This window comes from Crinia signifera, chromosome 1 (assembly GCF_055691185.1).
Source record: "Crinia signifera chromosome 1, ASM5569118v1, whole genome shotgun sequence".
Lineage (NCBI taxonomy): Eukaryota > Metazoa > Chordata > Amphibia > Anura > Myobatrachidae > Crinia > Crinia signifera.
The window spans coordinates 437,894,320-437,922,077 of record NC_139217.1 but is presented as its reverse complement, the minus strand read 5'-3'; the positions used below and the strand labels follow the sequence as shown (position 1 = coordinate 437,922,077).

The 27,758-nt window shown below is 46.9% G+C and overlaps 1 protein-coding gene across 2 annotated transcripts in view; it reads left to right on the top strand.

Annotated features, from left to right (window-relative positions):
* Positions 1-27,758, top strand: part of RAB3C (RAB3C, member RAS oncogene family) — a 144,484-nt gene that overhangs the window by 99,329 nt on the left and 17,397 nt on the right. For both annotated transcript variants that reach the window (XM_083153376.1, XM_083153367.1), the window contains exon 3: positions 4,087-4,205. In XM_083153376.1, coding sequence (XP_083009502.1) covers positions 4,087-4,205 — 119 coding nt within the window. The remainder of the gene's footprint in view (positions 1-4,086; positions 4,206-27,758) is intronic.

Sequence of the window (27,758 nt, the reverse complement as noted above, 5' to 3'; positions counted from 1 at the left end):
ACCTGCGGCACTGCTGCATGCCTCCTCTGACTGCGTGCTACTCCGCTGTGTACCATCTCCCGCAACTGTGGCACTGCTGCTAGCCTACTTTGCTGTGTGCTCAACGAGATGTCCTGATGTCACATTGCAGGAGTAGCATGCTGTTACCAGCGTTAGGCAGCTGGAACAGAGAGCGCAACGGGGTGAGGCTGGATGCGGCAGCTGAACAGCAGAGGGGGTGCGGCGGCTGGGCGGCAGATCAGGTATCTGGCTACAGAGTGTGTGGGGGCTGTCTACTTACCTGAGTCATTTTTTTCAACACTGAAGTGAAATCAATCTGTTCTTACAAACACACATGTAAGGGAATCACTACGAGTAGCTTCAACTGAATACGAGATTATTAAAGTCACACTATAAATATTCATAAAACTGGCAGCAGCAGTCTCTCCAAGGTTTGTCAACTGGCATTTTCACCTAAACTCAAGGTTGACGACTTTCTGGTTGCCAGCTCAGTAAGGCAGGGGGACGGGGCCATTGCCGGGAGCAAAAAGGGGTGGTGCGGGGGCGGAGGTGATCTGTTTGGGGGCATGGCTAGAGTGATTTCGCCTTTTCAGCCACGCCCCCCCCCAGCCATTTAATGCCGGTATTTTATGCATTGCACTGCGGGGGCGGGGCTAAAATGACACGATTTGACCCACAAACCCCCCTGGAGATGGAGGGCAACGTGGGAGGGTTGCCCCTCCTTTCCGGTGGCCAGGAGGAGGACCCGATTTCCGTGCCCCTCACGGCCATTCCGGTAGGGTAGGCAACCCTGCCTAAACTGCTGAATGATTTGTAAGTAATGGTTAATATTTGGCTGCTAGATTGGATGACAGGTCAATATAAGGCTGAAAGACGTTCTGCTGTGTGTTTGCTCATTCTCTCATCCTCAGTACTGTTTAAATGTCACATCAATGTCTTAAATCTCTGGAAGCGTTTTGGCATGATTGACAAGTAGCATACAAAAGTGACAATGTGCGCGCTCTAGCATGTTTATCAGACACTGTTACATAAGGGCGGATACTGTATACGTCAAGGCAAATATACAATACCGTACCATAGGTGCACAAACAAAAACTACATGTAGCTACATGCCCATGACGTTCCCATGACACTTCCACAAGATGGAACATTGGGTCTGATTCAGAGTTGATCACAAAAGCAAAATCTTTCTTAAATAGGCAAAACCATATGCACAGCAGGTGGGGAAAATGTGCAGAGAGAGTAATGGGGCATACGCATGGGCAATTTAGGGTAGGCAACTTCCCTTGAGCTTCCCAGGGTTCAGATCGCCCAGAAACATATACTGTAGTAATGTGTGCTAAGCCATCTATTCTAATGCTAACCAATGTCTTGTATGAACTTGCCGGGCGATCTAACTAGAATTTGCCTGCATTGTGCTAAGGATCTGAGCCTGTGATGTCGATGCACAGGACTGCACATTGCCATTGCTATGGGGAGCACACAAAGGGGGTTATTCTGGTTGATTCGCAAAAGGCTGCAAATTTGCATCCTTGTGAGTCCACCAAACCCTGCCTTGCAAATGATGGCTTCCCGCCAAATATTTGCAAGGCAAATTCGCTCGCAGGGCATGTGAATGGATGTTACTGGGCAGCCTGGCGGGATCCGCCCCCATCATTCAATGTTCTCCGACCATCAAATGATGGCGAGGGCTCACGCATCTGTAAGGTTGCCTCAGAGCAACCTTACAGATGTGTGTCTGCTCGGGGGGGAAGTAGGCGACAGCTGACATCCGGTGATGTCAGCTTCCCATACCCGCCTGTCCGTCATGCCTCATTAGCATGAGAACGCCCATCGTTCTCATGGGAACGCCCATGAAATGCTGGGCATCCAAGTATGGTAATGAGGCAGCCCGCCGCCCCACGCCCCTCTCCGCCCCCAGCCCGCAAGGCTGCTTGCGTGCACCCGGTGAACCATCTGTTCACCATGGCCGCACGCAACAAGTTCATGCACAGGAATGCACATGCGCAATAAAAAATTCATCGGTCCCCGTGCGTACTAGGGGACCGTGCGAACGGACCTGAATAAGGTACAAAGAGCAATTTCTGCTTAACTTGGGGTGTGAAATCTAAATTGTAGTGTCAAAATAAAGCAGCCAGTATTTACCCAGCACAGAAACAAAATAACTCCCCCAAATGTAACGCTCTCTGTACACGTTACATCTGTGCCACCTGCAGTGCAGCATGGCTTTGACCATTTGTTAAAAAAGCAGCTTTGCAGTCAGGACTGAATTAGGCCCAGGTTTTTTCCCATTTGAGAAAGATTTTAACAATTAACTCTGTTAATGCCCCTTGTCGCCTTTGAATGCCCACCCCGAAACGCCCATATCAGGCAAAGAGAGATACGCCCAACTCATACTTGCCTACCCTCCCGGAATGGCCGGGAGTCTCCCGAAAATCGGGTCCCCCTCCCGGCCCCCCGGGAAGGGGGGCAAGGCTCCCGCATTCCCCCCAGAGACCCCTCTCCCACCCCGGAGCTGGGGAAAGAAGTGCCGTAAATCGTGGGTCCGGGGGAGGGGGCGGGACTAAAATGATGCAAATCGCATCACTTTAGCCCCGCCCCTACTCTCGGACTCGCAAACCGCTGCATTTGTGTGGATTGGGGGCGGGGCTTTGATACGGCAGCCTTGTCCCCGCCCCCCGACCTGCACATTTTGTTGTCCTCTTCGGGCTTCTGGAGAGGGACATTGAAGAGTCGGCAAGTATGGCCCAAGTCAATCAGCCAGAGATACACAACTACAGTATGTTTACATTTTTTTTCCTGAATATGTTGTATGCTAAGACTCGCTATATGTAAGTATTTCTGTACAGGATCATTATGTGCCTGACTAATAAAAGGATGTATCCGAGACAGATATCAGAACCAATGACTATAAAGTTTTATGTTTCCCTGTACCTGAAAGAAACTGCATTTGAATACCAGCCCCCTTCCTTGTACATATCCTGCCTGCTTAATTCTGTTCCCTCAAAACTTTACACTCTCTGAAGGGCAGATTGAATTAGCTGGCAATATCTTTGCCTGGTGACACCCTGCGGGATCTTATGGTAATAAAACTTCACTTGCAAAATTAATACTCAGGTTTAATTAGCCGCTGGAGCTCCCCCTCAGAGTCATTTACGAACCAAGAAATATGCAAACCTATAATGCTTGTGAGTGATGTGAATGACTAAATCTTTTCTGTCAGGCGCTGTGCAATATGTGTGCGTGCCTTACGAGCAACCGTTAGTAAATAAATAACGCTTGTCGTGCTTAGGAATGCCCTGTGGCCAGACGCAATTGCGTCCATGCATCAGTGATATTAAGCAGCTCCGTGGCAGCTCTCTTACCGGTTCTTCTGCATCGTTAGTATCTAGGATTGTGACACAAGACATTTAGTGGCAGCAGCTGATTTTTTTTATAAAATAAAAAAAAAATCCTAGTGACATGACATGTACAGCTGGTCACACCTCTACAGATCGATTGTCAGATTGGGCTGGTTGGAACAAACACCTGGTAATATCTGAGTGACAGTTTTTGGCAGTTTTCCAGCATTTCAAAGCAAATGGTCAACTGTCATTTGCTCTCATCCATTACCAGCATTTTGTTCCACCCAACCAGATCTGACAATTAATCTGTAGATGTACAGTATGGCCAGTTTACCTCGTACCCAAGGATTAGACAAACATTCTAAATGTAATATAATTCAGGGTTGCCGACTTGCAAAAAATCCTCTCCGGGAGAAGCCCGGAGAGGAATCTTTCATTAAGAGTTTGGGGGCGGGGCTTAACGGTGCCGTCATTAAGCCCCGCCCCCATTACGGCAAATAGCCGAAATAACTGATCTCCATGGAGAGGGCGGGGCTAAAATGACACGATTGTGCCATTTTAGCCCCGCCCCCTCCTCTGAGACCAGCGGATTGCGGCATTTAACCGGGGGCCGGGAGGGGGGACCCGATTTTCGGGAGACTCCCGCAAATTCCGGGAGGGTCGGCAACCCTGATATAATTGTTGTTGTTTTCTTAATTATAAAATAAAGCTTATAGTATTGTTTATTCTTGTTTTTTTTTAGGATACGGCTGGGCAGGAGAGATATCGTACCATTACCACAGCTTATTACCGTGGTGCGATGGGTTTTATATTAATGTATGATATTACCAATGAGGAATCATTCAATGCAGTACAGGACTGGTAAGTGCTTCCTGTTTCTTACTTCCTGTTTTCCCCCTTGTGTTCGATAGTAATAATCAGTGGGACTAAGGGATCTACAGTATGCAATAAGCCTTAGAGAGAGAGAGAGAGAGATAAAGTGGACCTGCCAGTCAGCTCCTAACTGTCATGTTATAGGCTCTGTTAGAAAAATGACAGTAGCTGGTTGGCTGCACCATAGAGATTATTCTGGTTGACTTGCAAGACTGTGAAATTCGCAGCCTTGCTAGTCAACCAGACGCCGCCTGCGCGGCCGGCTGCCCGTCCCCCCTCGTATGCCGCGGTCCGCCCCCCCCCCCCCCCCCCACACCCAAGTCATCAGTAAATTACCATGAGAACGCCCAACATTTTCATGGGAACGGCCCATGGTCTTCACAAAGAGGCAGCTTCAGATACATCTCCAGGCGATACGACATATACAATACTGCATAATGCGACCACTACATAACTGTCTGCAAATTCACCCATTACACCCGACTAGCAGCTGACTGACTTTACTGATTCCAATCTGGAATTGGTTTAATGCCAGTCATAACCAGTGTATAGTAATAGTTTTATATTTCTATATAAACCCGTTTTCTTCTATATGGTTTTACCTGACTAATATATTCATGTCATCATTATTATTATTATTATTATTATTATTATTATTAGCATTATTATTATTAGCATTATAATATTTGCACCATAATACAGTACATGCAAAATAATTGTCAATGTAAAAACGAAAGGGCCTGGAGCCTAATGCAGATTTGTGCACAGGACTAATGTTAATGTAACTGGGCGATTATTGGTAGACTGTGCGTGTGTCGCGATCGCACTGTGCATGCGCCACCGCTGAGGCTTGGCCAATCATTACAGTGGGAATAGCCTGCAGACAACATGAATACTACCATACATGGCTTGGGCCAATTTATAAATATTTACAGTAAATACTGATTGTTCATACAGTATAAATCACCAGATTAGTCACCATTAGTCACAGATTAGTCACTATAGTAGGGATGGCCATCGGTGCCTTTGCCATCGATGGCAAAAGTGCATATAGCCATCGATAGTGTAAAACTATGCAATGGGTGACTATGGATAGTTTTACATATCGATGGTCTTCTATTATGTGTGAGTGATTGGCCTGTAGGCCAATCAAAACACTTGGGGCGGGGCTTCGCGGGTGTCGGGGCGGAGCTATGCTCCGTGTCCCGGCACTCTGAAGAAAAAAAAACGGTTTTGCTGTGTCATCGATGTAGGGAAACCATCTGGTTCCCCCCCATCAAGTATTCGACATCGGTCATAAACCATCGATGATTTTGAATCTTCGATGGTTGATGGCCATCCCTACACTATAGTAATACCCATAGTCCTGGGAATGCAGTTATTATGTAAAATATATACTGTAGATTATACATTATCTAAGTGATTACCAATGGAAGGACTTATTGGTTGCTTTTTTATCTTTCACAACTACCGTACATCCTTAGTTTGCAATATGCTATATTTTACTGTGCACAGTTACTTACTTGCTGGCTGTGATAGAAACAGGCTGATCCGGGGCCAGCGCTGACGTTACAGGCCTTCCCCTATAACACCGGGGCATGTCTGCGTTTTCCCTGACACTCCCAGAAAACTTTCTGTTACCACCCCCAAACGCCATCTTTCTGTCAGCCAACATGTGTATGGCCAGCAAATATAAAATGAGAAGGATTTTATCGCAGGATGGCTTAGCGCATGCATACTGCGAGCGATACTGATTATCACCCGGCCTGCGAATTTGCAGCCATGTGATCAGGTCTGAATACCCCCTAAATGAGGGCCTACATCAGCGGCGTAACTATAGCACCGCAGCCCCTGCCACCGCAGCCCCTGCCACCGCAGCCCCTGCCACCGCAGGGGGGGGGGGGCGCTGTGCATGTGGGGGCACCGGGGGCTGCGGTGCTATAGTTACACCCCCCACCCCAATCCCCCGCAGACTTACCTATCTCGCTGGTCCCGGCGGCTCCGTTCTTCTGCTGAGGACCACCACAAAATGGCCGCCCCCATATAGCACACTGTTCTCTGAAACTGTCTGCTGTATGGGGGTGGCCATTTTGTGGTGGTCCTCAGCAGAAGAACGGAGCCGCCGGGACCAGCGCGATAGGTAAGGCTGCGGGGGATTGGGGGGGTTTGCATGGGCGGCGGCGGTGGGGGGGTGCTTGGTGGGGCGGCGGTGGCAGGGGGGCGCCTCCCCTAATGGCGGGGGGGGGTGCCCAAAACTTAGCTACGCCACTGGCCTACATCATCCTGTGCTCATTCCTGGTGCAACTGTCTGTCAGTTACTTTGATCACTGGAGGCGGATTGGGCAGCTGTGATTGGCCAGAGGTGGTTTATATAATCTGTGTCACTCACAGCTCACCTGTATAACACACAGACCAGTCTTAGTACTGTAATTCTGACCCTGCTCATTGAAGATACTTTTGCCTGTTATTCTCCTGACCTTTCATCTTTTATGGTTACTCTGTCTCCTGTGCCCCAGCTCATATCGTTTATTGACTCCTCTCTCTTGCAGTCAGCCTGATCCTTGCTTGCTTACTGCTTTGCTCCCTTTCCGACTACCCTGATAATTGTTTTTTGTCACCTTGTTAGTGACCTATGCTCCATCTTTAGCTGTCTGCAGTTCTGTTATCCTGTATTCCTCTGAACACTTCCATAGTAGTATATTCCTCTCTGTTGAACAAAGGGTTGCTGTAAGGCTAGCTAATCTTATATATACGGTATATGGTCGACATGGTCAAATGCTCACCAAGACTATGGTCGAAACATGAAAAGGTCGACATGAGGTGTTTTATTTTTTTTACTATTTCATACTGTACCATCCACCCATCCGAGCACAGCTGTGGAGGCGCAGAACATCTTGCCTGAAGCATTACGGGCAAAGCAAGTCATACTAGGAGACGAATTTGGGGTCCATGTGATGACATCTAGAAAATGACCCCAACTAAACAATTTAAAAAAAGTATGTTGTCCTTTTCATGTGTCGGACCATCTTCATGATGACCTTGTGTCAATGTGGACCATGGCCAAGTCATCAAATCTGAGGTCATTCTGTTATAGACCTTTTGACCCATACTACCATAACCAATATTCTTCTGTATACAGTATATTGGGCGGGAAATATCAAAATACATCGCCACCCCTCGCGGCGTCACAGCGATGCTATCGCAAATGTACTAACATATGCGACTAGCATTGCAATGCAGTGATGGACACCCCCCCCCCCCCCCGCGATACCTGTGATGTGGTGTGCGGGGGGTCTCCGTCCCATCCCTGGGCAGGGAAGCAGGTTACAGTATCCTGGCCGCCTCCTCCTTCCCTCTGCAACCGGAAGGACCTCCGGCTGTGTTGCTAGGGGGAGGAGGAGTTTGAGGGAGGTACTGTATGCTGGGACTCGTCGGAATGGGGTCGGCGTCTGCGGTGGTGATAAGCCCATAGGCTTCTATAAGGTATCTGCACCCAAAACGGGGGTTATACCGCTTTTTTACCTTAGTACATCCCACCCTCTGTGAGGGAATAGTATTGCTATTGTTGTAAACTCCTGGATACCCATAAGAGTAAGCAAGTCTCCCCGAGCCACCCACCACTTTCCATATTAAGTTGGCTTTTTTAACCGACCAATGGATTGATTCACTATCAATTTGTCATTACGGCCCCTTATAAGCAGCATTGTCTAGCGGTGTTGGGCCCACAATGATTTAATAACACCACAAGGGGTTAAAGTAGGATTAGGGTTTTGGTTTAGGGGTTTGGTTAGGGTGTTAGGGTACTGACATTCTGGCTGCCCTCTCCAGGAGGCAGTGGCCAGGTGTGTGCCAAAGGGGGCTTGGCATGATGCAAGCTGGGTGGTGTTGAGAACATGGAACCTTGTTTGTGTCAGCATAGCCCCACCCCTGCTCTACAATGCCCAGGTTACCATCATTGTAAAGCAGGGGGTAGGGTTAAGTTGAGCAGGAATCTCATTTTGGCCTCTTTGGATCACATGTTTGCAGGAGCTTTCTGGGGACTGCGGCAGGAAGGTGTAGCGTGCAAGTGCTATTTCCTTGCAAATTCCAAGCAGGGTGCCCTACAAGTGATTGCCAGCTAATTCAGTGGTGTAATTAGAGAGGGTGCATGGGATGCAATTACTATGGGGCCCATTGGCTTGCTTGGCGGGGCCCCAAGACCCAGGCAATCCTCTGCACCCTTTTCATTATATTTATCTCCAGATTTTTTAAAAACGAATATATATTGCCACTCAGTAACCCCCTCCCCAAGCGCCCCCCCCCAGTCAGTCCAGTTGGGTGGCTGTGCTGCATTCTTTTCCTTTGATGTTGAGGCCCTATCATAAGCAGATAGGACCTCAACATCAAAGGAAAAGAATGCAGCACAGCCACCCAACTGGACTGACACTTGGCGGTACAGAATTACAAAACTCTGATTGTGTGCGGAATCTTGGCATGGTGAAGGATGGGGGCTTGACACTAAAACATCAGATATCAGCCACAATCAAATCCTCATTCTTTCATATGAGGAACATAGCCAGAATCAAACACTTAATGCCCTCTGAAGATCTGCCAAAAGTCATACATGCATTTGTACCATCTCGGTTAGATTACTGCAATGCCCTTTACCTTGGTCCCCCAGCAAAAGAACTGCACCACTTAAAGCTGGTACAAAACCCGCCCTGTTCTAGCCATATAACTCCCATTCTCTACTCCCTTCATGGGCTGCCTATAAAATTGAGAATCATCTTCAAGACCAAAGCCCAAGGTACCTGAAGCAGCTTCTGATTCCATACTGCGCCACCCGATTACTGCGGTCTGTAGATGAAGGGCTTTTAGCAGTACAGTTCCTAGACTCTTCCATACTGTAATTCATTTGTGGTGTGGTAGACCTGTTACTAATGCGGATGCATTCTAGAATGCCATATTCAAACGCATCCTCTACATGTGCATACCCTCCAACATGACCCATTCCATTAGGTACAAAATGCTCTGTTCCTGGACTTCCTTACCAGTGGCAATTACAGAGGTGGGGCTCCTGCACAGTCCAAAATTCAAAGAGGGGGTCACATCAACTGTCAGTGAGTCCAGGACAGTGATGTTTGGGGTGGCAGTAGGTGTGGCTCCCCTCTTTGAATATTGGACTGTGCTGCAGCCTCACATCTGCAACTGCCACTGGCAGGGAAGTCCAGAAACAGAGAATTTTGTACCTAATGGAATGGGTCATGTTGGAGGGTATGCATGTGGCGGCTGATGGAGCGTTCACATAGTCACATTTCATTTGTGCGCTTTTAGCCATGCGGCTCTGACTCTATGTAACTCACTTCTTCGCACTAGAATCCTTCAAAATCAGACTCAAGACTCAAGCATTTCCATAATTCCCTTAATTATAATATATGAAAAGCCTTTGTGTACTTCATTGTTCCTGTACTGTATTACATTCATTCTATCTGTTAAGTGCCTGGAGTCCTATTGGAGAGAGAACACTATATAAATAAAATTGTTATTATTATTACTAACTAAGCCTTGGAGTTAAAGTGCATGGAGGTACAGCAACAGCCAATCAGCTTTTAACTGCTTTGCTGGAAAAATTACAGTTAAGGGCTATATGGCTGGTACTTTATCTCCGACCACTTTATCTCCATACAAGGCTTAGTAAATAGACGCCCTAGGGACAACATAAGTTTTTCATGTGTTTGTTCATACTTTACCCAGGGCCGGCGCCACTACTAGGTAGCCTTAGGCATTTGCCTAGGGTGCCGGCCACTGAAGGGCGGCCACTTGGAGCAGCACCCCCACCCCCCCATGCAGCGATGCTGCGGCGATCACCACATCTCAACACACACACACCCCCGTGCAGCGATGCTGTGGCCATCTCCTGCCGCCGCCCACTTGTCCCCGCCCCCTGAAGCGAGACGCTGCTCCTTCACTCTCCCCCCCCCCCCCCCCCCACCGTGGAGCGTAGCGACGCCGGCAGCCGCTTCACCTCCCCCCGCCCGTGGAGCAGGTGAGCGCTGGGGTGCCCCCTCCCACCTGGTGCGCTCCAGCTCTGCCTTTACCATCCCAGTGGAGGGGGAATATAATAGTGTGCCCAAAGCTTGGCAAGCCCTGCGAGCCACACGAGGGGATGTGGTACTCTCATGGTGTCCATGTTGACCTACATCCCCCGCCCAAAAAAGACAATGTCAAATTTGTTCATGTCGACCTTATACTTGTGCTGAATTTTTCACCCTGTCGACCTAATGCATGTCGACCCATTCCACGTGTCAACCTGCTGCATGTCGACCTTATGACTGTCGACGTAATGATCCATACGCCTGAATTCAGGGAGAGCTGACAAGTCTGTGGAAACCCCATATGGACCTGTATAAAAACTGTAGTACCCTTTAAAAAATGGGGCCAGTAGTAACCTACCTCACATAACGCTTTGTCACAGCTCTGACGAACCGCAACCTTGCATCGTGTGTTACTAAATCCATCTGACAATTCTACGTCTCTGCTATATCCAGAAAGTACATTGTGCACAGACACAGGGATATCATTAGGCAATTACAGGGCCAAGCAAAGAATAAGGGATTTTCCAAGCATCCCAAAGAAAGCCCAGCGGATCTAATATTTGTAACACAAAGTAAATACATGGGTCAGATGTTCAGCTTATTTCTTCGAGATGAAGTGAAGAAAACCAGTTTCTATGGCAACCATGGCTTGTCTGTCCCAGAATCTGAGACGTTTAATGTCTCCTTTGTATAGATGTGTATGTTACTCATCCAGTGCTGCTCATTGCGCAGCTTATATACATAGGACCTTATTCTGGTCTGTTCACATGTATCAGATTCTTCGCAAGGGCATTGATCGCTACATACAGTATGTGCATACAACAGGTGCGTGTGGCCATGGCGAACAGGGTGTTCGCCGGGTGCACGCACCCAAGTGTGCAGACGGGAGTGCAGCCGGCCAGGTCCATTTGCATATGGGACCGCCCAGCGTATCATGGGTGTTCCCACAAGAATGCTGAGTGTTATGCTAATGAGTCGATGACGAGTGTGCGGGGGCGCACTTTTTTATGCGCGCGGCTTCGCCATCATTCAATGGTCCCCGACCATCGAATCATGTGAGATGATCCCCCAAGGCTGAAAATGGGTGGCAGACATGCCACCATTCGCAAGGCGGGGTTTGGTGGACTGGCAAAGCTGGGAATTCGCAGCCTTGCATATCAACCAGAATAACCCTCATAGTGGCCAAAAATGGCAAGGAACTGTGACTATGTGAACGCGCCATCAGCCGCCACATGTAGGGGATCCGTTTGAATATGGCATTCTAGAATGCATCTGCAGGAGTAACTGTGGCTACAGGCCGACAACACCTACATGCCCATGAGTTTGCATTGAGGCTGAACAGTTGCCACTCTAAAGTGCCCATTGAGCAAAGATCGTGTGGCAAAGATACATATAATATGAAGCTTTGGTGCATACGTATTAAGCAAATAAATCGGTTGCCTGCCAATCAGAATCAGGACAAGTTCACATTTTCAAACAATTTAGGGGCCCATTTACTAACATTATTTTTGCTAAAATAATGTGAATAGGGGGTTCACACCCTTTTTACATTATTTTAGTTTAATCTGAACGTACTAAAGGGCCTCTGGAGCAGTTTTCATAAAAAAAACTGCTCCAAACCCTCCAATTCTGGATTTCTGCACAGCTTTCTCTGCTCCTGAACACGGAGAGGTGTGCGGGGACGGGGCCAGGGGAATCAGCTGTGTTCATGGAAACACAGGCTGATCACAGTGTAAATAAAAACAAAATTAGAGAATTAAAAAACATACCGATCTCCCCAGAGTCCAGAGATCATTGGTCCGGTGAGGGACCTCTTAGCCACTTAACCTTAACTGGTCATTTTGTTTCCAAAAAAAAATACTAAGAAAATGTTGTTGTTTTATTGAATTAGTTCCATAAAATCTATTTAAAATGTAACATTTTAACATTTGCAAAACACTGATTTTTTTTTTCTCCAAACACCGGAACATCACCATCTGGACCATTGCGGCTCCGAGTATTAAAATCGCATATATATCTCTTACTTTTATATATTTAGGGATACATTGGTGGTTACCAGGGCCGGTGCTAGGGTGTCTGGCGCCCTCCTGCAAACCTTAAATTTTGCACCCTTTCACATTGCCATTGCAACAATCTGCAGCCCGATTGTGGGAGCGTATGCAACATGCGCTCCTATGGAGGATCTCGGGTGCATGTACGCATACACCATACTATGCTGTGTCTGCAAAATGTTGCAGGCACTAAAGTTGCCCATACACGCTGCGAGAATCGCATACGTTATGGGCTAGATCGCATCGCACGGCATGCAGGCAATGTGTGTGCGATGCGATCTGAAAGCAGTACAAAAAGTATTTGCAGCACATACTTTTTGTACTGTGCGATGCGGGAGCGCACATCGCATCACACGCTGCTATTGCAGGAGGCAGTGACAGTGAGGCAGCTTTAGCAGAGCAGGGAGGGAGGGAGCGCCTTTTCAGCATGGCGCCTCCCTGCTTTGCAGGAGCTGCTGAGTGGGTACTAGCGCCGGCCCTGGTGGTTACAGTGTATGGTTTCTATATGCCTACACAGCATTATCCTCATCTCCTCCACTTCTCATAATAGACGCTTGAACAATTTCAACTCCCTCTGTGAGTGTCGACTGCTAAGAGAGTACAGGCTGCCACTACCGTATGTGTTTCTGACTGGCAAGTGCTTAAGCATAGTCAGGCGCGTAGAACCAAAGTTTAAAAGTGAAATATACAGCAGGTTTTTCATTATTTTTTTGAAAGGTCACCAGGTCCGATTTCCAAGACAGTTTTATTATATTGTACATTTCAGATAACAATAATGATTCAATAATACCAGAAGAAAGAAATAGCATGAACATTACACAAAGCACAAATCTGCTGCAAAGAAATGCTGTGACACATACAAGTGGTATCAAGTACAAAAGCTACCTAACAATACTAATAGGGAAAAATGGGGAGAGAGGGTGAGGTTGAAGTGTGGGAGGTTATGTCAATGAAATATTACCTTGAGGTCAGTATTATACATTTAAAAGAATTTATCAATGCAAAATAACTGAAAACTGTAAAATCACTGAACACCTAAAATGTCAATACTGCTGATTTACATAAAAGAAATACAGATAGATAAAACCCCATCATTTCCTGGTTATCCTGTGAAAAACTAAATAGGAAATGGAACATAAATCCCTCCCCTTCCTGAATGGGTGGTGCTACTTATAAATAACTAGCCATCTGCGCCTGATTTACATGGGAGCACATTTTGAATCCTTTATACAGATAAATTTCACCTACGAATATTTTTTAAAGAGAATGTTATTGAGAGAATGAGAAGTTTAGGTACTTGTTTCCTAGCACGGCGCCAGCGATAAACATTGTATACATCGGGACCCCAAAAATCGCGTCGATCGCATGCAACCAAATCGCATGCGATGCGATTGACGCGATTTTTACATTGGAATCAATGTAAAATGGTCCCTGAGACCTTATTTTACATTGGCCCCAATGTTAAATGCCCCCCAGACCCCAATTTTTATTGTTTCCCAACCCTGATGGGTCAAATGCCCCCCCATTGTTAACGCCACCCCACGATGAACGCCAACCCGAAGCGTGGCGAGCGCAGCGAGCCCACGAGGGGCGGCAGTACGCGTCCTCCGACCTTTTTAAACCCCCATTATCCACGTCGGTGCGGAGCAGATACTATATAGTGTGGCGAGCGCAGCGAGCCACCGAGCCCGAAGCATGGCGAGCCCCGCGAGGGGGCGCGCATAACTTCACAGATATTACGCGTCCCCTCGCGGGGCTCGCTGCGCTTGCCGCGCTTCGGGCTCGGTGGCTCGCTGCGCTCGCCACACTACATAAAATCAACTCCACGCTGACGTGGATAGTGGGGGTATGAAAAGGTCGGAGGACGCGTACCGCCGCCCCTCTCGGGCTCGCTGTGCTCGTCACACGTCGGGTTGGCGTTCATCGTGGGGTGGCGTTAACAATGGGTGGGCATTTGTCATGTAAAATACCCATAAGGGTGGGTATACAATGAAAAATCGGGTCCATTGGCCCATTTAACATTGTTCCCAATGTAAAATCGCGTCCATCGCATCGGTCACATCGCATGCCTTAACTTAAGGCATGCGATGGACGCGCTTTTTTCATTGTCGGGGAAAAGGCTAAAAATAGCCCTAAAATCGCATTGGTCGCGTCCAACGCATACCTTAAGTTAAGGTATGCGATCACCTACGACGGGCGCTGTGCTATGAAACAAGTACCGAAGTTTAATTGGCGGCTGACGGTATTTCTAGTCCCCTTATTCTGTGAGCATGGGCATAGATGGCACCTTCAGGTACCCGCTTCACTGCCATAAATTCAAATGAGAGCTGTTTCCCCTGTTGAATGTGTTCCTGCTCGTCTGTTTTCCATTTTCTGTGACATTATTCCCTCTGTCTGTTTCTCGTATCATCCTCTTTCTGATTTGTGGGTATTATTATCCATGGCAAGTTTGTTCCATTTATTGTTCTTTGTTTTAATAAGCTATGCGCCAATATTTTTTTGTTATGCCTTGTCTCCCTGATATACTGTCTACTGTGTATGTAGTGTATTGAAAAGATACAAATACACACAATTTAAAAATCTAGCCCTGTGGTTTTATTACTGGATATGTTAAGTCAGGAACCTTCTTCATTGTTCCTTCGTTTATTCCATTTAAGACTCTTTGGTAAATTCACTTTTGATTGCCGATTGCGGGCGGGATGTATTAATATACATCGCTGCCCGGCCGCTGCGATGCCAGCGCATATGTACTAACATATGTGGCTGGCATCGCGGTGCAGTGACAGAGGCCCCTCGCCATACCTGTAATGTGGTGTGTGGGCGGTCTCCATCACCTCCCAGCCACCTACTGCTCCCCTCCACGCTGAGCTGTCCCCGGGGGCCTCCTCCTCCACCCGCAGTCGGAAGGAAGTCGGGCTGCTTTACTACTACTTACCTTCTGGGTCCGGGAGGACCGGTCAGGCTGGTGTCGGGCAGCGAAAAGAAGCCCATAGGCTTCTATAGGGTATCACCACCCAAAGGTGGCAGTACCCTACTATGCGGTAACGTGGCGGCGGGGTATTAGTACTTATGAAAATGCGGTAAAACAGGGCTTTTGCCGCATTTTCCCCTTTAGTACATCCCGCCATTTGTGAAGAAGGACAGAGAAATACACTAGCATCCAAGTATCTGTTTTTATGCAGTCATTTCACTAGTAGTAAACCTAAAGGCCCATACACACTGAAAATCGCTCAAAAACAGCATGTTTGAGCAGCTTTCAGCTCATCATCGCCGGGAAAGCTACTCATCTGCTGGTAATACCAGCAAATGAGTGGCTTTGAGGACTGCTTTGCATATCACTGCTCTATGTAAAGCCATCCTCTCCCCGCTAAAGGCGCCGGGCAGGGGGAAAGCTCAGTGTGTATGCATCGGAGTCTGTGTAAATGGGAGGGGCTTTTTAGCACTAACAATGTATGGCAACCCTTCGGGGAACAGGCTGCGCTGCAATAGCGGCCGGCGGGCAGGAGATTTCAAAACTCCCATACAAATGAATGAGCAGCTGCTGATTCGCTGAGAAGTTTTGAAATCTCCTGTCCAACCGCCGCTACCAATTCTCCCATTCAAATGAATAGGCGGACGTTGATTGGCTGAGGGAGCATTCATTTGAACATTCAACTTCCTCAGCAGCTCCCTTGGGGGCACTTTTTACATGCGATACATAGCATGCGATATATCGCATGTAAAAATGGCACATCAAGTGCCAAATCATATGTGAGCCTCCCGGGGAGCTGCCAAGGGAGCTCAAAGGATATCGGGTCTAGTGTATGGGGCCTTAAAACCCACTAGGGCATTTTCACATTTTTTTAAGGGCATAATGGTGCATTACAGTATGTTTTCAGCCAAATAGCTCATGCAACTTAGCAACCCGGTTGCAAAGTGCAACCCCTATCATTCTTCACTCATTCATTTATTGATTGGAACACTGGCTTATCTTTATTTCAGTTTGCAACTATTAGATTGTTTCCCCCATCACGACTAAAGTCATTACTTCATACTTCGATGTCAGACATGGCTGTGCAGCTTATAATAAAGGTCTGATTACAGCTGCACCTGTGTCTGCACAAATCCTCACGTTACAGCAGACATCTAACGAGGAGGGGTCAGAGCAGGTTCAAAACTTATCTCAGTTGGAGCCATACATGTATTACCCACATACTGGATCATTATGTTGTGGAGGACTTCAGGCACACCACACCATTATTATTATACAATCCCTAGGATTCCACATTGATCGCTCAGGTATTGATTGGAACACTGGCGTGTGCGTCTTTATTTTATCCAGAAAAACATTCTTATCGCCAGAGCTTGAGCATAGTGTTTACAGTTACATATCTCTATTTTATATTGCTGTTGTACAGTATATTGCTGGTTTCATTGATATTTATATATTTTTTGTAATAATTATGCTGTATGTGTGGAATAAATAAGTGTGCTGTGAAAAATGAAATAAATAGCCTTAAATCTAGCATTTTGCAGCAGTAATGCCAATGGAGAAGGGGTCAGAAATTATAGTGCCTAGGACTCCTATACTGGGTCTAAAATGACTGTGCAGGGTCATTGTCTGGACCTGATTAAAGGTTCCTGGCACCTAGGCTGCAGCCTAATCAACATATTGGCCAATCAGGCACCGGCCATGGTGGAGGTAGAACCAGTAACACCTACCATTACAGGTACCACCCCTGGCCTAATATCTTAATATCTTGACACTCAATATCTCAACGGTCAGAATATTAGTGGATCCCCATGTTAAGTACTGGGGTCAGGCACTAGAGAGAGCATGAGAGTTATGCTGCAAGGGGGAAGTGGGGGGGGGGGTAGTTAGGGTTAGGCTGCAGGGGAGGGGGGGGTAGGGTAATGATAAGGGGTATAGGTATTGGGCTCCCGCTGTTGGCATTCTGACTGTCAGGAATGGAAGCAGTCAGAAGATGTTGGGTGTGACGTGGGTAGGGAGATTAGTGGGTTTGATAAAGGGAAAGGTGTATCATAGCTTGGAGAACGATGAAGGGTTCAATGTGCTCAGCCTTGGAGAGAGATAAAATGGATGGAGAGCACCAGCCAATCAGCTCCTAATTGCCATGTTACAAGCAGCCAATCAGGAGCTGATTGGCTGGTACTTTACCCCACCCAAGGATCAATATATCGCCTCTAGTCCTTAAAAAAGGAGCGTAGATATCTGAGTTTTTACATATCTGAGATTCAACTGAAATAATGTCAAACAAAAAGGGGAACCTTGGGAAGCAACATTTTTTTTATATTGTGGGGTTAAAGAATCTTACTGCTCTCGTATTTATGAGCCTGAAGCTATATTTGATGTATTGATTTTCTAGTGGTAATACCAGGTAACTTAGAGCCTATCCATCTTCAGTACTTTATTGCTTTTTCCATATTATTTCTGTTTCTTCCACTTCAGGGACTTTTCGTTATGAACTGTCTTTAAGACACAGAACTCCCTGTATGATTCAATCACCTTTGCTTTACTCCTGGTGGTTTTTTTTTATTATTATTCTGTTGTGATTACAAATATTTAATCTTTGAGTGCCCATTGTGTTTCTTTTTGGGGGGTTTCCTGTGTATAGGCCACACATCGCATTGATAGGAATCACATATGTACTAGCATATGCGATAAGTATCGCAAAGGACTGCTCTTGCAAAAACCGCTGCACTTTGTGAAGCTGCCGGCGCTGGGTGTGAGGGTGCCCGCTGGTCCCTCTCACCTCCTAGGCCAGGGAGCCTCCTGCTGCAGATGACTGCAGGGACTCCTGGGCGCCTTCTTCTCCCTGCACTCGGAAGACTGCCCGGACAGCGGGCAGGGGGAGGTGTGTGGTGGCGGGGGAAGCAAAAAGAAGCCCATAGGTGTTACCCTTTGTGTTGGAAACATGGCTGCCTGTGTTGATACATATGAAAATGTGTTAAAAACCCTGAAAACAGTGTTTTTTTACTAATTTTTTGTTTGATACATCCTGGCAATATTATTATTATTATTATTATTATTATTATTATTATTATTATTTTTCATTTATATGTAACCACAAGGGTTCCGCAGCACCTAAGAAAGTACATAAACAAATGACCAAGACACAAAAACAAGGTTTAAATTTACTAAAGCTTCTAAAGATGAAAATTGCATATTAGAAAATGATCAACAGAGTCTTACTGGTTGCTATGGGCAACATCACCTCTTTTAAGTTTTAGAAGCTTTAGAAACGTTACCCCTTACAGTACAAGATATTGTAGCCAAGTACATGGCATACAGTCAGTGGTGTAACAATAGCCCCCGCAGTGGCTTGGATGCAGGCATACAGTCAGTGGCTTGGATGCGCTGGGAAAGTGTGGGCACCGGAGGTCGCGGGCACTATTGCTGCTCCACTGTCAGAACCTGCAGATCTACTCTTTTGGTGTCCTGATGCTCCTCCTGCTGCCATTAAAAATGCACCTCACAAAATGGCTGCACCCTCATAGCAGACAGTTTTTGATGATGCTAGAAGAGGCAGCCGCCTCCTCTAGCATCCTTTATAACTGTCTGCTGTGAGGCAGTGGCCATTTTGAAGTCGAAACGCAAACATCACTTCCGGGAATACAACTTCCGTCCGGACGGCTAGAGAGCCGGCTAATGGAACGCTAATAGAAAGGAGATGAGCCGCATGACATCATTTCCGGGAGTAAACTTCCGGCCCGGACGGCACCTTTCGGGGATCACTCTCAGGGTACTCACATTACAACATCCGCCCTAACAAGCAGGATGTCATTTCCGGGACTTTGGTAACACGGAAGCGTGTTACACATGTGAAACAGATTATGTGATCAATAGGGTATAAAAACCCCAAACCTTCAGTGTGCTGGCATCCACATCTGAAGAAGGAACCAGTTTCCGAAACATGTTATGAGGATGCCAACACGCTGACGGGAGGACTCTGACACCACATCCTGATTCCCATTCAAGCCTGTGCGGTGGTGCATTCATCCTGCTACCCGGGATTTAGCACCAAGCCCACCGCACCACCTTGGAATGGTGAGATAAAATATTCAGACCATCCCCGTCAAATACATTGTACATGCACTTTAAAATACTGCATTGTTTCTTTTGCTGCATTTGCATATTTTCACATATCTGCATTTGCACTTTTATATGTATGTTCTTTGATTGTAAATAAAAATATTTTCTGGTTAATATAATCCCCATTGTGGGTCCAGATTATTCACATATCCACTGTTGTGTTACATGCGCCTACCCTGTTGACCTATTTCCCCAAAGCTCTGCTCTTAGGACAGAGCAAATCAGAGCTAATCAGCGCTGCTGCTTAGCTGCAGTAGAATATTTGTGGTAGATAGGAGGACGTTTACACAGGCTGCATTTGTGATGTGGGGTCTGCTTTTCCTATGCCTTACTATTTATCTAAAGCTCAGGACTCAGGGAAGTGTCAGCCAGGATCCCAGCTGTAATGAAGAGGGAGATGTTATCTCTGAGGGACACTGGGCCTGGAGAAGCCCTTTCAGGGCTTGGTGCCCAGTACAGGTGTCTCCATTGTCTCCTGGAGTTCCACCATATGATTTCTGGCTGTTGCCTGACCCGGGACTCTGGAGAGGTAAGTATAACTATAGATGGGTACAGGGTGTGCGTGTGGGCACATCTGGATCTACAGTATGAGCCTGTGTGCACCACATAAAATGCTCAAATTCTATTTACACCATGTACTGAGTGCTCACTCACCCTCCTTACAAAGTACAGTGTATATACTGAGTGCCCACTCACCCTCCTTACAAAGTACAGTGTATATACTGAGTGCCCACTCACCCTCCTTACAAAACAGTGTATATACTGAGTGCCCACTCACCCTCATTACAAAGTACAGTGTATATACTAAGTGCTCACTCACCCTCCTTGCAAAGTACAGTGTATATACTGAGTGCCCACTCACCCTCCTTACAAAGTACAGTGTATATACTGAGTGCCCACTCACAAAACAGTGTATATACTGAGTGCCCACTCACCCTCATTACAAAGTACAGTGTATATACTGAGTGCTCACTAACCCTCCTTGCAAAGTACAGTGTATATACAGAGTGCCCACTCACCCTCCTTACAAAGTACAGTGTACTGTATATACTGAGTGCTCACTCACCCTCCTTACAAAGTACAGTGTACGCACTGAGTGCCCACTCACCCTCCTTACACAGTACAGTGTATATACTTCGGAGAGTTTACACTTGATGGGTCATTTTTTCCAGGACGGGCAGGGAGGGGGGGGTCACAGGGGACTGCCCAGCATTTCGGGAAATTTCGCGATAATACGCAGCTTAGCGAGCAGCTCTGAATCAGGCCCTATGTTAGCAGCTGCTTCCAGCAAAGGCTGCATATCAGAAGAACTTATATCTAATATAAATAAAAGAATGAGTCAGTCAGTGACGGGACAGGAATCTAGGACAATATATCACAGGCGGCAAACCGGTTTTGATAAATGAACCCCGCCAGGTCATTATAAAGAGAGACATAGACGGCGGTTTTGCACAAGAAGAATTTGTCATGCATTATGACAAGCTGTTTGGGATTGGACAAAGAGAGATACAAGATAAGTGTCTCTATTAGGATAAGAATATAAAGGCGCACATAGAAAAACATATCTCCTATCTGTAATATTTCCTTCTGCAGTAATGAATTATTTGCATAACAGCTTTTACCAAATAATCCATCATTTTGTAACTCTCACATTGACTTAAATAGCTGTCACTTCTAAAACCACTTTCAGGAAGATTGTGCGATTGTTCTCCAACTTCCAAGTCCTAATGTATGATTTCATTCATAATTACTGAGTATTCCAGATCACCTCTTATACGGATGCGTATCTAGAGAATGAGCCTGCGTGAATGATCTTTCAGGAATGACTCTGCCTCATTGTCCATTAGTGTCTAATGGATAGAGAATTGTATGTGAGCAAAGGAGGGTGTTCTCTGTAATAGATGATAGTGGGTCACTAATGTTCAGGAAATAATTGGGTGGCAGCACTCTGCAGGGTAACAATGAGTGTCTGGCTGCGCCCACGCAAAATGTACAGATTAGAGAGAGGCTGTATGTGTGTATCACCCAGGGAACCATACAGCAGTGACATGGAGACAGCTGCAATTATCATCCGTGTGTAATAAAGTGTGTTCATGAACATGTGACCATTATATGCAATTACTTGTATGACTTCCCCAACTCCCCCATTACAGTGTCAGAGCCTAGCAGTCACCTGTCACACACATAGCAGTCACCTGTCACACACATAGCAGTCACCTGTCACACACATAGCAGTCACCTGTCACACACATAGCACTCACCCAATGTCACACACATAGCACTCACCTGTCACACACATAGCACTCACCTGTCACACACATAGTAGTCACCTGTCACACACATAGCAGTCACCTGTCACACACATAGTAGTCACCTGTCACACACATAGCACTCACCCAATGTCACACACATAGCAGTCACCCAATGTTACACACAAAGCAGTCACCTACTGTCACACACATAGCAGTCACCCAATATCACACACATGGCAGTCACCTGTCACACACATAGCAGTCAACCAATGTCACACACATAGCAGTCACCCAATGTCACACACCTAGCAGTCACCTGGCACACACATAGCAGTCACCCAATGTCACACACATAGCAGTCACCCAATGTCACACACATAGCAGTCACCAATGTCACACACATAGCAGTCACATGACACACACATAGCAGTCACACACATAGCAGTCACCCAATGTCACACACATAGCAGTCACCTGGCACACACATAGCAGTCACCCAATGTCACACACATAGCAGTCACCCAATGTCACACACATAGCAGTCACCCAATGTCACACACATAGCAGTCACTCAATGTCACACACATAGCAGTCACCTGGCACACACATAGCAGTCACCCAATGTCACACACATACAGTAGCAATCACCCATTGTCACACACATAGCAGTTGCCTGTCACACACACATAGCACTCACCTGTCACACACATAGCAGTCACCCATTGTCACACACATAGCAGTCACCCAATTACTTGTATGACTTCCCCAACTCCCCCATTACAGTGTCAGAGCCTAGCAGTCACCTGTCACACACATAGCAGTCACCTGTCACACACATAGCAGTCACCTGTCACACACATAGCAGTCACCTGTCACACACATAGCACTCACCCAATGTCACACACATAGCACTCACCTGTCACACACATAGCACTCACCTGTCACACACATAGTAGTCACCTGTCACACACATAGCAGTCACCTGTCACACACATAGTAGTCACCTGTCACACACATAGCACTCACCCAATGTCACACACATAGCAGTCACCCAATGTTACACACAAAGCAGTCACCTACTGTCACACACATAGCAGTCACCCAATATCACACACATGGCAGTCACCTGTCACACACATAGCAGTCAACCAATGTCACACACATAGCAGTCACCCAATGTCACACACCTAGCAGTCACCTGGCACACACATAGCAGTCACCCAATGTCACACACATAGCAGTCACCCAATGTCACACACATAGCAGTCACCAATGTCACACACATAGCAGTCACATGACACACACATAGCAGTCACACACATAGCAGTCACCCAATGTCACACACATAGCAGTCACCTGGCACACACATAGCAGTCACCCAATGTCACACACATAGCAGTCACCCAATGTCACACACATAGCAGTCACCCAATGTCACACACATAGCAGTCACTCAATGTCACACACATAGCAGTCACCTGGCACACACATAGCAGTCACCCAATGTCACACACATACAGTAGCAATCACCCATTGTCACACACATAGCAGTTGCCTGTCACACACACATAGCACTCACCTGTCACACACATAGCAGTCACCCATTGTCACACACATAGCAGTCACCCAATTACTTGTATGACTTCCCCAACTCCCCCATTACAGTGTCAGAGCCTAGCAGTCACCTGTCACACACATAGCAGTCACCTGTCACACACATAGCAGTCACCTGTCACACACATAGCAGTCACCTGTCACACACATAGCACTCACCCAATGTCACACACATAGCACTCACCTGTCACACACATAGCACTCACCTGTCACACACATAGTAGTCACCTGTCACACACATAGCAGTCACCTGTCACACACATAGTAGTCACCTGTCACACACATAGCACTCACCCAATGTCACACACATAGCAGTCACCCAATGTCACACACAAAGCAGTCACCTACTGTCACACACATAGCAGTCACCCAATATCACACACATGGCAGTCACCTGTCACACACATAGCAGTCAACCAATGTCACACACATAGCAGTCACCCAATGTCACACACCTAGCAGTCACCCAATGTCACACACATAGCAGTCACCCAATGTCACACACATAGCAGTCACCCAATGTCACACACATAGCAGTCACCCAATGTCACACACATAGCAGTCACTAATGTCACACACATAGCAGTCACATGACACACACATAGCAGTCACACACATAGCAGTCACCCAATGTCACACACATAGCAGTCACCTGGCACACACATAGCAGTCACCCAATGTCACACACATAGCAGTCACCCATTGTCACACACATAGCAGTCACCCAATGTCACACACATATTCACCTGGCACACACATAGCAGTCACCCAATGTCACACACATACAGTAGCAATCACCCATTGTCACACACATAGCAGTTGCCTGTCACACACACATAGCACTCACCTGTCACACACATAGCAGTCACCCATTGTCACACACATAGCAGTCACCCAATGTCACACACATAGCAGTCACCCAATGTCACACACATAGCAGTCACCTGTCACACACCTAGCAGTCACCAATTGTCACACACATAGCAGTCACCCAATGTCACACACATAGCAGTCACCTGTCACACACCTAGCAGTCACCCATTGTCACACACAAAGCAGTCACCCAATGTCAAGCACATAGCAGTCTCCTGTCACACACATAGCAGTCACCCATTGTCACACACAGCAGTCACCTGTCACACACATAGCAGTCACCCGTTGTCACAAACATAGCAGTCAGCCATTGTCACACACATAGCAGTCACCCAATGTTACACACATAGCAGTCACCCATTGTCACACACATAGCAGTCACCCAATGTCACACACATAGCAGTCACCCAATGTCACACACACATAGCAGTCACCTGTCACACACATAGCAGTTACCCGTTGTCACACACATAGCAGTCACCCAATGTTACACACATAGCAGTCACCTGTTGTCACACACATAGCAGTCACCTGTTGTTACACTCATACTGTAGCAGTCACACACATAGCAGTCACCCATTGTCACACACATAGCAGTCACCTAATGTCACACACATAGCAGTCACCCATTGTCACACACATAGCAGTCACCCATTGTCACACACATAGCAGTCACCCATTGTCACACACATAGCAGTCACCTAATGTCACACACATAGTAGTCACTTGTCACACACATATCAGTCACCCATTGTCACACACATAGCAGTCACCTAATGTCACACACATAGCAGTCACCTAATGTCACACACATAGAAGTCACCCAATGTCACACACATAGCAGTCACCCAATGTCACATACATAGCAGTCACCCAATGTCACACACATAGCAGTCACCCAATGTGACACACATAGCAGTCACCCATTGTCACACACATAGCAATCACCCATTGTCACACACATACTGTAGCAGTCACACACATAGAAGTCACCTACTGTCACACACATAGCAGTCACCCACTGTCACACACATAGCAGTCACCCACTGTCACACACATAGCAGTCACCCATTGTCACACACATAGCAGTCACCCATTGTCACACACATAGCAGTCACCCATTGTCACACACATAGCAGTCACCTAATGTCACACACATAGTAGTCACTTGTCACACACATATCAGTCACCCATTGTCACACACATAGCAGTCACCTAATGTCACACACATAGCAGTCACCTAATGTCACACACATAGAAGTCACCCAATGTCACACACATAGCAGTCACCCAATGTCACATACATAGCAGTCACCCAATGTCACACACATAGCAGTCACCCAATGTCACACACATAGCAGTCACCCATTGTCACACACATAGCAGTAACCCATTGTCACACACATACTGTAGCAGTCACACACATAGAAGTCACCTACTGTCACACACATAGCAGTCACCCACTGTCACACACATAGCAGTCACCCACTGTCACACACATAGCAGTCACCCACTGTCACACACATAGCAGTCACCCATTATCACAAACATAGCAGTCACCTGTCGTCAAGCACATAGCAGTCACACATAAAGCAGTCACCCACTGTCCCACACATAGCAGTCACATACATACCATACATTCTGCTCTCGTCTGAACAGTCCCTCTTTTTGAGCAATGTCCCACTCTCAGTCCCTAGTGTCCCAGTGGGGGTTGGGAGGTCTCTCTCTCTCAGAGCAGAGGTAAATAGATACTGCATCCATCTGAACACTGCAGAGAGTTATGGGGGCATCTTGGGAGCGCTCGTCATGCCCCCCCCCCCATTGTGACCAACAATGAGAGCCTGATAAATGGCCGCGCCGCTGTGCTGCAAAGTCATTATTATTATTACAGTTCATTTAGTCAGAATATAAAAGTCTAAATGTGTTATCTACATCCAGCTTACAGGATCAAGCACAGGCTCCAGTAAGCCATACTAACAGCTCTTCTTCCTTATGACTATGGTGTCATTAAGGGGATGCAGTGGTGCTGGCACACCTGGGTGTCACCCACGGAGGAGTGACACCACAGTACTGACTCCTGCACAGTAATAGAAGCCAGGTGCTGCATTGTAACCATTAAGTGCAGAACCTGGCTCTTGTGTAGGGGGCAGCACTACAGCCTAGGCACTCTCCGTGTACAGCTCGAACCTCCTTGACCCTGCAGTGATAGAAAATGGGGGATCGGGATTTAAGGCCACACGCCAAACCACAAGCCCACACCCCTCCCGATCACAGACGCACCTTATTCCTGCTCCATAAAACCTCAGGGTCTGAATCAGGCCCTTTGTGTGCTGACATCAGCTTCAGGCCAGGCAGTGTGTGCAGTGTGGGCCCTCCTGGGACTCAGTGGCCCGTGTGCACCGTGTACATTGCACCTATTATAAATATGCCATTGTTCCTAGGGCATGTACTAAATCGTGAATGGAAAGTGATAAAGTATAGATAGATTAAGCACCAGCCAATCAACTCCTAGCTGTTATGTTACAGGCTGTTTTTGTAAAATGAGTTAGGAGCTGGTTGGTTGGTACGTTATCTCTCTCCACGTTATCACTTTTCAAGGCAAACATCCCAGTCTCCCCAGAAATAAGGACAGATCTTCCTCCAGCAAAGCATTCAGCTCAGCTTCCTGCCTTAGCAAGTGTCAGTATTTTCAGTAACCGTTTTAAGTCTACGAAAAAGATGATGCACTGCTGCAATAATAGAATAAGGACCTTATTCAGTTCCGTACGCTCGCATGTGAATTCGCATGCGAGCGCAAGGTTTTTGGCATGCGCAATAACTGCACATATTCATGCACCAGGTGCGTGCGTCCACGGCGAACAGACCCAACATTGAACACGGCGAACATTCCCATGAGAACGCCCATTGAAATTGCCCGATGACGTGGGCGCCAAGGGCGGACAACTGACATCACTAGATGTCAACTGCCCGCCCACTTCCTTCAGTATGTGCACGCACATCTAAGGTTGCTCAGATCAATATTAGACGTGCATGTGCGTTCCACATCATTCGATGGTCGGCGACCATCGAATGATGTTTTGTTTCCCCCCGCAGCCTGCGAATGGATGTTTGTGTCAAACATCCATTCACAGCCAGTACGTGCGAACACATGCTGCGAATCCACAAGGTGGGGTTTGGTGGACTCCCAAGGCCGCAAATTTGCAGCCTTGCGAATCATCCAGAATTACCCCCTAAGTGTACACAATAAGTTATTTCTTCCCATTTATGTTGGGGAAGGTGGCTCCAACCACAATTGCATTATCCTCCATGGAAGCAATGTGCATGTCAGCAGCTTATGTTAGCCAAGAGGTTTTTGGCTGCTTCAGTTGTTATAGAATCTTAGAGAGCCAAAAGCAAATAACTACGGATGTTCCAGGCTTACGCGCAGTGAGAAGATTAATGCTGGAACCACATCGATGTCAATTAGCTTTGTGGCCTGGTGAAACAAACTATTTTCCTGCTGTAAGACTGACACAGTGATGGTTGATGCTAACATAAAGCCTCTCCTTAGGGTCAAGTCTGCAGAGAAAAGGGGCCGCATTTAT